This window comes from Emys orbicularis, chromosome 10 (genome assembly GCF_028017835.1).
Source record: "Emys orbicularis isolate rEmyOrb1 chromosome 10, rEmyOrb1.hap1, whole genome shotgun sequence".
In the NCBI taxonomy this organism is placed as follows: domain Eukaryota; kingdom Metazoa; phylum Chordata; order Testudines; family Emydidae; genus Emys; species Emys orbicularis.
In genome coordinates, this window is record NC_088692.1 from 54,829,618 (window position 1) to 54,841,843 (window position 12,226).

Here is a 12,226-nt window from a genome sequence, read left to right on the forward strand (position 1 = left end):
TGTCTGTCTGCAGCCCTGCTGCGCCCCCCCCCCCCACTCCTCTGTCTGCAGCCAACCCCTGCGGCCCTGCCCAAAGCCAGCCAGCCAGCCCAGCACTCCTGTCTCCAGCCCTGCCACCCCCTGCCGCCCCCCCTGCCCAAAGCCAGCCAGCCCCTGCCAAACTCCCCTGCCCTGTCCGCACCAGCCCCACACCCCCTGCCCTGCCCGCAGTCAGCCCCGCACCCCCTGCCTCGAGCTAGCCCTGCTCCACACCCCTGTCTGCAGCCGGCCCCATGTCCACTGGTGCCCTGCAGTTCCCAGGGCAGTAACCCTAAACACCTGCTTCAATAAAGGGGGCAGGGAAAAGCTGGGACCCGCACATGTGCATACATGGGGGGGTAATAGGAGCCTATATAAGACCCAAAAATCGGGACATCTGGTCACCCTAGCACATCCCCAGAGAGTGATGGGGACCCACACATGTGAAACGGAGCTCATTTCTAGATCAGGCCCATCTTTTTAAAAAAGAACTTTAGGTAGAGTTAACATACATCCGTATTTTCCCAGACATGTCAGGCTTTTTGGGTCTTAAATCGCCTCCCAGGAAAATATGTACGTATGGTAACCCTATTGGTACAAAAAATACATACTGTGGAACATCCCTTAAATCAGAACTTTTTATAGGGAACAGTTTGTTAAAATTTTGGCAGCTCATCACTGGCCACATGCTTTTATGTAAACAGCAGCTGTATGGTGACCTCTAGTGCCACCTCAGGTTTTGCTAATTCTCTATACAAATACCCTTGGACCGAGCTGTATAGTACTAAAAACACAACAAGCCCTATCAGCTGCATAAATAAAAACAGCTAGCTACTTTGAACTTAAGCCTGACTGGTGTCATTCTGTGCTTGTAAAATTATGTATGAGGCCCTGCACATTGCTGTTAATTTACTACTGCACATCAATGAAATTTGAAAAGCTCAGCTACAGGAAGCATCCACTTTTCCATTCAGCAGTAGCACTCATTTAGACAATAGAGCTCTCATGTGGCTACAAACTGCTAATGAATTGTAGTTACAGTGAGTATGAACAGTCTCTACTACTTCTAGAAATATAACTGACAAGTGCTGATAGCCCCTGTGCATTTAATCTGAATACAGTCTGGGCTTTTAGAACCAAGGGATTCTGAATAGGGATTTTTGATATGATTCCCCCTTCAGAAAACTACTACTTTACTATAGGCTGCTGTAATCGGAACCAGTCCTAGCTTTGAGTGTCACTGAGCTAAGGAAGGACCTAAAACACAGGATAGGGAAACATCTGCTACCTGAGGCTGGCACAGTAACACTAACATTTTACAGTTAGTTATTATTTTAACTTGGTGCTGGAATAAAATCTAAAGAGATCACTACTATGCCAGGCAGGCTACTATACTTACTCTACAGACTAAAGGAAGAAGAGAACAGATCTTAAGGTGGAAGAGTAAATTTGACAGTATAGGGAGAAAAAAAATAGGTACCTATTGAAAATACAGCACCTAAGTTCCCTTGGCCTGTTAGTGCAAGTAACAGATAAACCTAATTTCTCCACTCCCTCTAAAGGTACTGTGAATTACAGAGGGGATTGGGGGATGTCTCAGGGCCTCGACTCACTGTTTGAGGCAGGAGAGTGGAGGAAGTAGGGTCTTGTACTTGGTTTGTGGAAAAGAGAAAGCTGAGTTCTGGCTATAATGCCCCCTGTGGGTACTTATTCTGGTGGAAGTACTCTTTTTTCCAATTTAGCTCATCACTTTGTAAAGTGTTTCAGCTAAACTGACATCACTTACCAGACTAAGTGTATTCATCACAAGGAATTATATTAGTAAAAAGCTTTTCCTAGTAGACTAACTTTTAGACATACTATGCCTTATCCTATTTGAGTTTTTGCTACTCAACCATACTTATGGTAGGTGGTAAGACAGGCAGACCAATCTGGTGCTCAAGTAAATGATTAATGAAAAGCTTGTTTTGTGTAGCAGTATGTTTGCCCAGAATCCATTATACTTCTGGAAATTGCTGAGGAGGTAGAAAAATAGTATTATACTAAACTGTCTAATGGCTTATTTAAACTAAACCTTAAAGCTCTAGCCTGAACTGCATAGCAACAGAGGGAGAGACTTAGTTCTGAGATTGGCTGCTGGACAAAGACAGCCTCAGCTCAACATTTGGTTCTGGGCTGGCATACGAAACAAACATTTATAGACTCTTATAACAGGCATAATGATGAAAGGAGCATAAGATTGTACTTTTCAGATAGATTTCTGCTTGGACCGAAGATGTTTTTATTGTAGGAAACAAACTAACTTTACCATATGAAAAAATATTTACATAAGACACTAAGCTGGTATTGCAAGAGTCTTACATAAACAGTACTGTTGAAGTCACTCTGCTTCTTGAGTGGTACTTCACTAAAGCTGTGGACCTTTATAGCAACTTAGATATGCACTATCAATTTTCTCAGCTGCATAACTAGAAAATGCTAAGTTACATATAAAGACTATGAATACTTAAATATGAATTGGTTACAAACATATGGGCAACACAGCAACTCAATTTGCTGAAGACAAAAAAAGAGGTAGTGGCTATTAAAGCCATGCAGTTTTCATTGTGAAAATTTACATTCCAGATGACTCGTCCATTCCATTTCATTTTAAGAGGTCTGGCATTGCACTCCTGTTCTGGGGCCTTCATCTTCTTCATATACTTCTCTACTATTACGGCAAGTTTGCTCTTTTGGATCAAACTCTGTAAGTTCTACCTGATCCATGTCCTCTGTAATCATGACTTCGTCTCGTGGAGGAAGCAAAGCTTCCAATATAGGCAGTTTCTCCCTGGGAAGCCACTGATGCTCTGGAAACATGACCTACAAATAAAAATGTTTTCCCTGTAAGTAATTCCTTGCCTTAAATATTCCATTAAATATGAAGGTGAATAAGAAGCAGTGAACTTACCATAAACTGTATAATTAAATAACCTTTGTCCAGTGGAGACTTGTAGATAGGCATCCCTTCATTAAGGATACATTTTAGGTCACCATGCTTTATCACTTCACCTGCCCACAAAGAGGGATCTGGAATCAGTATACATTTTGGTATCTTTACATTTGGGTTTACAGCCATAAAAGCAAAAGCTTTGTAACAGGAAACAATCCTGGGTTTATGAATTTCTCTTCACCATTGCTGTGAAAGCCCATACAAAACACAAGGGACAGCTGACTGTACGCAAAGTGTAATGAAAAAAATGAAGTCTGTTCTCCAATCTTAAAAGTAACCCTTAAAGAACAGTAGGTGAAAATCCAAGGGGGAGAGTTTTAGTTGGTTTCCCTTTCTGGGATTTTCTTGCAGAAAGTGTTTTAGCTCCACATGGACTCAGGAGCTTCCTGGTTCTTCACTCCAATTTTTAACTTCATAAATGTTTGACTCCCATTTTAGTTTTGGCAAAATTATAAAGCAATCAAAACCAGGATCTTATACTGGAAAGTGTCAAGCAACCTCACCTACAGGCAGTGCTATCTGCTCCACCTGTAATAAAGGAAGCCAACAAGTTGGAGTTTGAAATAGAATGGGAGCAAGAACTGTAACAGAAGTAACTCAATCAAATCAGGGTTGACTGATTTCTAAAATCCCATTCCTGTAACAAATTCAGTGGAACCTTAAACAGTGAAGTGTGACTTTTGCCAACTAACAAGCAATTTCTAAAAGAAAAAGCATAACTCTGAAAGCCTACCTGGTCTAGAAGTTACAATAAGGACTCTATTATCCAGTGTTTCAATGGTCCTTTTGAAGCCACATAAAGACTCAGAGAGGTGAATTTTCATTTTCATAATTAAATCATGTCCTCGCCTCTGAAAGACACTATGATCCTTCTGATCCAGTACAATTATAACATCACCAGGTTCCAGGTCAGGTTCCTGATCACCTTCTCCATGAAATACCAACTTTTGCCCATCTTTCATACCTATAAAAGGTAATTTAAATTAATAGGCTTATATTGTAACATGATTTAAGAGCTCATTAGAACTTTAACACAACTCAATTTCTGGGACAAACCTGTATACTTCAAAGATTTACACTAAATTTGAGATTGAGCTACTATTTTAAGTATTCTTACCTTTATCCATGTGAACTTCTATGATCTTTTTCTCTCTGACAACTTTACATCCATTGCAGTTGTCACATCTGTCCTTTGGGTTTATTCGTTCACCTTGGCCTTTGCATTCTGAGCACATAGTTTGAATTTGCTGTACCATGCCAGGTCCAATCTGCTGAACAAGAACCTGCATTCCTCTTCCTTTGCACATGGGGCATTTTTCTATTGCTCCTTTCTTTCCACCATATCCTTGAGGCAGAAAGAAAATCTAAGGTCAACACCTATGGGAAAGCTGTTCATTCAATACTATTCTGGAATAAGATTGCTTGAACCCTAGTTCTAAGCATTAGAATTACCAAATTCACATTCTGAATTTAGTTCACACTCTCCCTCCCCATCCCCCCTTTCAAGTGTTACTGCATGTTAAAACAGACACATTTGGCACATTCCCAATTGCGCACACTTCATTTCACCCTCCCTTCACATTTTAGCAATTTTCAATGAATGATCAGCATATCTATCATGTCTTGGAAATGTAGCCATTTGGCATTCCAGCAGCATTCTAAAACAAAGCTGCCTGCTAGAATTTTACATAACTGTCTAGTGTCTTAACACTTCAAGATTTATGCTAGTCAACAAGACCAGACAATTATGTAAGCATATGATGTTTAATGGACATATAAAAAGATTTTAAGAACATACATGGTTGGTTGTTTGATGTTCTATATTAGTGACCATCTTAACATCCTGTATCTTAATTTTATTATTGCTCGCTCCTTAGGGAACTAAGAAATCTAGGTTCTGTTCACTATTATACAATAAGGCCACAGTTTTATTTGAAAGGAATGGCCTTATTCGTGGGTAAGTATAGTGTAAAAAAGGTTTTCAGACCCTTTCATTGATGGCTAGGTGCCATGACAATGATGGGCTCTACAGAGATTCATGTAGCCACTCAGTGCTTCTTTCCCTTTGTCTGTACTTTAAAAAGCTGAATTTTATATGATCCACATTACTGAAGTTCATACCTTTACACTTCTCACAGATTACATTCTTTTGTAGTGCCAACTTCCTTGTAACTCCATTATACAAGTCTTCAAGAGAGACACTCAATTGATGCACAACATTCTTGCCTTCAAGGAAAAGAGTTTAGAAATATTAAAGGCCAATACCAACATTATTAATGGCAATTTCTTATTACAAGGTCTCTAAGCAGACTACTTGTTAGTATGTGTTCAGTCTAACTGAGGAATCTGTTCGTTACAAATTTTAAAAGCCAAATTCAACCCTGGTGTAAGCAAATACAACTCCTGTTAGCTTCCATTGAGTTGCATCCACTTACATGCAAACTTAATTTGGCCATAAATTAGGCAGCCATTATTAACCTCATTTTGTAGATTAACTGAGACAGCAAGACATTATAGTGACATTGTCAACATGCGATGATGTCAATTTAGAAGCACTTTAATACTAGACCTGCCTTCATGTTCCCTCATCAGTTTGTGGCATAATTTAAAAAAATTTCTCTCCCCTATTACTAAACCCATAAAAATAGGGGATAGGCAAAGACAGTAAAGCCAACTACAGGAACTCCTCACTTAACGTTGTAGTTATGTTCCTGAAAAAGGCGACTTTAAGCGAAACGATGTTAAGCGAATCCAATTTCCCCATAAGAATTAATGTAAACGAGGGGGTTAGGTTCCAGGGAAATTTTTTTCACCAGGGAAAAGACTAACTCTCTATATATAGTTAGAGAGAGAGAGAGTTAGTCTTTTCCCTGGTGAAAAAAATTTCCCTGGAACCTAACCCTGGAATATACATACACACACACACATGCAGTATAAGTTTTAAACAAACAATTTAATACTGTACACAGTGATGATGATTGTGACGCTTGGTTGAGGTGGAGGAGTCAGAGGGTGGGATATTTCCCAGGGAATGCCTTACTACTAAATGAACTAGCAATTGACTGAGCCCTCAAGGATTAACTTTCAACGCTCTACAAGGCAGCAGGAAAGGAGGGAGGGCAGACAGAGACACACACCCTGTGTGTGAGAGGAAAAATGCATATTTCCCCTTTAAGTAGCTGACCCCAGGCTTAAGTACACTGCCTTGTTAATTAAATCAGCTTGCTGAGACCTGAGATGGCAGCTACTGCCTAGAAGCTCCCTCCCTCCCTCGTGTGTCCCCCCTGCTCTATGGAAGATGGGGTAAGCGGGGTGCAGGAGCAGGGAGGAGGGGGAGATACCCTGACATTAGCCCTCCTTTCCCCCCTCCCCCCCATACAGCAAGCAGGAGTCTCTGGGAGCAGCTCCAAGGCAGAGGGCAGGAGCAGCACATGGCAGTGGGGGGGAGGGACAGCTGCTGCACAGGGAACTTAGGGGAGTGGGGAGCTGATGGGGGGCTGCTGGTCCACCCTGGTTCCAACCACCCACCAGCTAGCTGCAACGGGCGGCTCTTCCTGCAAGCAGTGGACAAAACAGGTGGCTGCCAAACAGATGTTAGAAGGGAGCATTTCACAACTTTAAACAAGCATGTTCCCGAATTGATCAGCAACTTAACATCGAAACAACGTTAACCGGGACGACTTTAAGTGAGGAGTTACTGTATACAGAAAGTGCCATCAAAAGCACACAAGAATTCTTAGTTTTTAAAATTTTATTCCCCATACCGCCTCCTATCTTTTGTTTGTAGTGTTAGATGTTACATGTAACACTTTGAAGTGTTATTTTCAAGTTCATAGTACCCTGTTAAGCAATTTGTCCAAGGTGTATCACAGTATCAGCAAGTCAGTTGCAGACCTAGAAATAGGTCCTGACTCCCATGCCTGTTCTAGCCACTAAATTGTCTTTCCCCTCTATCTTATCCATGTCCCACTTACATAACCTAGCCATGTCACTGATTTTTTTTGGTATCAGCTACATATTAGAAAATTATTTCTATAATCAACAGATCAGCTCATACTTTACATGACCTATGCTGTTTCTACTAACAATATCCACACTAGATGCAATTTAATAAAAATAGCAATACTGCAGCACAGTTAGGTGTCTTACGCACTAGTGCATGTTAAGTTTCTACAACTTCTCTTTAGAGCTATGTACCTCTTCTCTCTCTATTCATTCGGCCTCCACCACCAAAGAACATGTCAAAGATGTCCATGGGTGAAGAGAAGTTGCTGCCACCCAAGCCTCCTTCTTTAATAGCCTGCTCCCCACCCTGGTCATAGATGTCCCTTTTCTTTGGGTCCGACAGAACTTCATAAGCCTGGGATATGAGCTTAAACTAAAAAAAGAGAAAGAGAAAAGCTCTGAGCAACTATGACCATTGGCAAGAATAATCTACAAGTGAATCTCAAGAAAATTTGAACTGCAACAAGATTTTTCTGTAGTACTTGTAATCCTTTTGTAGCAGAAAGCACTGTCAACAGAAAGTTAGTTAAAATGTACAGATACTACCTGTGTTTTTGCAATGTTTTCCCCGACACATATTAAGTGATTTCTATGTTGCACAAAGAGATGGTGAATACATGTTACAACAAAGTCACATCAAGCCTTCTCAAATGTTTGCCACCTACAGCTATACATTCTGTTTGGGTGTTATTTCCTTCCATTACAGTTTTATCACAGAAGACTGAAGTACTGGCCTTTGATAACTACTTCACTCACCACTGACCTGCAACAACAGCAATGAAGGATTTTATATCCAGTTAAACCTGCAGGATTTAACCCTAATATTCTGGTCAAATTAAGCTTAACAACCCTTTTTTAATGAGAAAATAAAGAGGTGCTTCATTGACATTAAGTGGTCAGAAAGTCGGTTTTATGTCTTGTCTAGAAGTGGACATATCCCTTGGTTTCAAGGGAGATTTTATTATATGAATCCAGACTTAAGTTCTCCTATTACTATGCAACAGGCTGAAGACAAAACGACGAACCATTTTTAAACTTTTTTCTAGTGACCTGCCTCTCATGTCAGTTCTTTTGACTATGAATTTTATGATCTGTGTTCCTCATGATCTGCTGTATGTCACCTGCAGTTCTTTTCCCCTGACCAAGACTCCACTGTAAGGCAGTTAGCATTCCTACGTAAAGAGGCTAATCTTGCATTCTTTTTGATACGAGGTTAATTTCTTAGATAAATGACTGTCTACACTGTTCCTGAAAGGGTTTTTAATAGCTATGGAGCCAGAGGTGTTAGATTACAATGGTATATGCATTAATAAAATGGCAAAATTCCAAAAATGGAAGACACAGCAGACCACATTACAGTAGTTACATGCTAGACCCTGCTATTTCAATTTTTGTTCTGCACACTGCTCTTTAAGACTAGAGATACTGATTTCACTTATGCCCTTTGTTAAAGCCATTTCCAGAAGCTTCACTAAATTCATAAGCCTGCTACTCAGAGTACAGCTAGTTTTCTGAGCATGTAACTACACTGCTCTTGTCATCTTATCAGATGATGATTGAGAAAAGCGCTTTCCTTCTGACCATCCACAAAAAAATTAATTAATTAATTCCACATGGAGAGCTGACATGGCTCCCTCTGGACAATTAAGTCACACATCTCCATTGTCTTTTTTTGCTGTTGCCATCACAAGCACAGCTCCACCAATTGTAACAGTAGTGTAGTACAGCAATACTGGTAGCAGCTGCCAGTGTTTTAAGTATCATACCATCTAGCACTGCATGGCAGTGATTAAAGTGCTCATAGCAGTCATTTGAGTCTTGTTTACAGCAGAACTAACACTGATGAACTGAATTTCTTAGCAACAGGATGCACCAACAATTCCCATAAATCAGAAGAGACTGTGTAGGAACAACAGTGGTGTCAATCTACTTCTTCCACAAGCTTGTGACAGCTGAGATAGCAATCCTCCCCCCCTTAAAGTTTATGAAAGCGTATGAGATTATATGCTCCAAAGACATTAGCAAAAAAAAGAAGTCTCAAAAGAGTCTGGAAAATGTATTATGCTTAATCGGGAATACCCTTTACTGCAATAAGAACACTACATTCATTCATTAAATACAGAACAGAGATAATAGAAGAGAACCAGAACTAAATAATCCTTTACTCTGCACTTGTCAGGGTGGATAAAAATCAATGATTTAAAAAAAAAAATCGGATTTTTTTGATAAAATGCTTTTCGAGGAAAAAAACTATCTTTTTTAATTAAGAGACATTATAGCTCAAAGATATCTCATCATGGAATAGGATTATAAATTCTAATTCTGCAGTATGAGACAATATATTCATGTAATGTTTAAGAAAAGTTTTGTAAATTAGTTCCAATTGTTCATGGATTCCAATTCTGCAATTTCTCATTGGAGTCTTTTTTTGAATTTTTTTTGTTGGAGTATTGCGACTTTGAGGTCTGTAATTGAGTGAAAAGGGAGGTTGAAGTGTTCTCTGACTGGTTTTTGAATGTTATAATTCTTGACGTCTGATTTGTGTCCATTTATTCTTTTGCGTAGAGACTGTCCGGTTTAGCCATGTCACTCAATTACAGACCTCAAAGTCGCAATACTCCAACAAAAAAACTTCAAAAACAGACTCCAACGAGAAACTGCAGAATTGGAATTAATTTGCAAACTGGACACCATTAAATTAGGCTTGAATAAAGACTGGGAGTGGATGGGTCATTACATAAATTAAAAACTATTTCCCCATGCTAATCCCCCCTCCTCCTTACTCACACCTTCTTGTTAACTGTTGGAAATGGGCCAACCTGATGATCACTACAAAAGTTTTTTTTCTCCTGCTGATAATAGCCTACCTTAATTGATTACTCTTGTTATAGTTAGTATGGCAACACCCATTTTTTCATGTTCTCTGTGTATATACATCTTCCTACTGTATTTTCTACTGCATGCATCCGATGAAGTGGGTTTTATAGCCCACAAAAACTTATGCTCAAATAAATTTGTTAGTCTCTAAGGTGCCACAGGTACTCCTCGTTCATTTTGCCAATATTTTAAGTTTCTCATGTTGACCTGGCTGACATAGTCAATTTAATTTTTTTTTAAATATTTCATGTAACTATTTTAGTTAAAAACAATTTTAACAAAAACAACCCTGACTTTAAAAAACTTGAATATTTAACTAAATTCAAAAATTCCTGTTTGTTTTGTTAAAATACTCTATGTTTGCTGTTGAAGAAAAAAATCCAGAATACATGATGTTATTGTTTTAGTTAACTAAAACAATTTAAATGTCTGTTTGGTGATGTTCTCCTCCTAATACAGCATGGCAAGAAAATCCTCCAAATATTAATGTTGAACTGGAGATAGTTCTCCTCCCAATGACTTCATAAATATCTGCTTCAATTACCTTTGGTAAATGAAATAACCAAACAACCATTCATTTTCTGATATAGCTGTAAAACTAATCTGAAAAGTTTTTCAAATAAATCACTTTAAAAATGTATAGCGTGTACCTTCTAAAAATGAAACCTACATCTATCTCTGAGTTGTGAAGAATATGTATTAAGGTTATAACAACCAACAAGAATGCATTTTTATGTAGAAATCCATGATTAAATCGAGTCTTCCTGACTAGTGATGTAAATCAAATCCATTCTGGCACTTGCAGAAAGCATCTGCTATTTACAAGGGCAATGGTCACTCATCTGCACATGGCTAAATATAACTAACTTGCTTTTCAAGGACCAAACAGTCTTGATACCCAATTGCTCCTAATTGCTCTTCTTTTGATACCATAGACATCAAGATACTGGACAGTTGAGCCATTTGTTTAAAATGTAACTGGCATCATTCATGTGACTCAAGGCAAAGCCCTAGACACAGCCAAGTAGGTGGTCCTGTGGAAAGGTTTTAATGTAGAAATGCAGAACCAGGTTATAAAGTTAGTTTTCATGTGAGCACAACCGTTTTGCCCATCCTAGAAGCTTGCCGACAGCAGCATTTGTTATATGCCGAAACTGAAACATATTTTTCAAAAGAGCTTTTTAATTACAACTGGCTTTTCTGAACACAGCGTCGGAGGCAGTCCTCATGCTGCAAAGCCTCACCAGCTGGAACACCAGCAGCCACGCAAGTCCCTTTGCAGCCGGCGGGCTGAAGGGTCCGTCCCTGGCCCCGCTGGCTGCTAGGGCAGAAGTGACAGCACCCTCCAACACCAAGGCTCCGGCCGCCCGGCGAGCCAGGGGTAAGCAAAGCCCTCCCCGCGCGCCAGGTGCTCCCCCCCCTTAGCAGGGTCTCTCTAGCCGGGCCCTAGACTGATCAGTGAGACTTTACACCCCGCCTCCGGCTCTGCGAGGCCCGGAGAGCCACTGGGCAGGGGGCCGAGGGGTTCACAGCCTGTCGCAGGGCGCCCCCGGCGCAGGCCGTTGAACCGAAGTGGAGCCCTAACGCGTGCCCGCCCAGAGCCGGGCGCGCATCATCACGTACCCGCTCGCCCTCGCTGGGGTTCTTGTCCGGGTGATACTTCAGCGCCAGCTTGCGGTACGCGCGCTTGATCTCCTCCGAGGAGGCGCTGGGCTTCACCTGCAGGATGTCGTAGTATCCCGTCTCCTTCACCATGGTGCCCTGGGCGGGAGAGCGACACCAGCGTTAAATGGGGGCTGCGGGCCGGGGACCAGCGCCCCCGACACGGCGCTGCCTGGCCCGGCCAGGGACCAGCCCCCACCCCGACCGGACGCCGGCACGGCGTTGCCTGGCCCCGAGCTGGGGACGGCCGGGCAGCTGGCGCCTAGGGCAAACAGGACGCTGGCCGGGAGGCGAATGGCTCCTCAGGCCAGGCACCGGCTTATCCTTCCAGCCCCCAGCAGACCTGCCCTGTGGGCATCCCTGATCCGCGCCGCGCCGCGCCTCCCCCCTGGGACCGGCCGCTCTTACCGCTATCACACTCACGAGCCCCCCGCACGCAACTGATTTAGTGCTAGTTCGTAGCGCAGCGCCCGACCGGCTCCGCGGCTTTTATAGCGGCAGCGCCGAACCTTCTGGAATGACGCCACCCTATGTCACAGCTCTGGAACGGTCTAGAATTCCCGCGCGTGACATCACCGCCCAGCCCTTGTAGTAGGAGGAGCCGGGGCGGGCTTTGCAGGATCCTCCTGCTGTTACTAGGCAACCGCTGCTACTACCGGCGCTCACGGTACT

General features: G+C 41.8%; 1 protein-coding gene across 1 annotated transcript; it reads right to left on the reverse strand.

Annotated features, from left to right (window-relative positions):
• Positions 1-2,320: 2,320 nt before the first annotated feature.
• On the reverse strand, positions 2,321-12,013 carry DNAJA4 (DnaJ heat shock protein family (Hsp40) member A4). The gene is made up of 8 exons (XM_065412030.1): positions 11,963-12,013; positions 11,516-11,653; positions 7,208-7,388; positions 5,132-5,236; positions 4,128-4,355; positions 3,744-3,974; positions 2,969-3,069; positions 2,321-2,880 (listed from the first exon to the last, which is right to left on the reverse strand). The coding sequence occupies exons 2-8, from the start codon at positions 11,645-11,647 to the stop codon at positions 2,668-2,670; spliced, it is 1,191 nt and encodes a 396-aa protein (XP_065268102.1). The 5' UTR covers positions 11,648-11,653; positions 11,963-12,013; the 3' UTR covers positions 2,321-2,667.
• Between the last annotated feature and the right edge of the window lie 213 nt (positions 12,014-12,226).

Coding starts and splice junctions, on each gene's coding strand:
- DNAJA4 (XM_065412030.1), bottom strand. CDS start 11,647: ATGGTGAAGGAGACGGGATACTACGACATCCTGCAGGTGAAGCCCAGC. Junction 7,389..11,515: donor ACCCCAGCGAGGGCGAGCGG/GTACGTGATGAT, acceptor CTCTTTTTTTAG/TTTAAGCTCATATCCCAGGC. Junction 4,356..5,131: donor AATCTGTGAGAAGTGTAAAG/GTATGAACTTCA, acceptor TTCTGCCTCAAG/GATATGGTGGAAAGAAAGGA.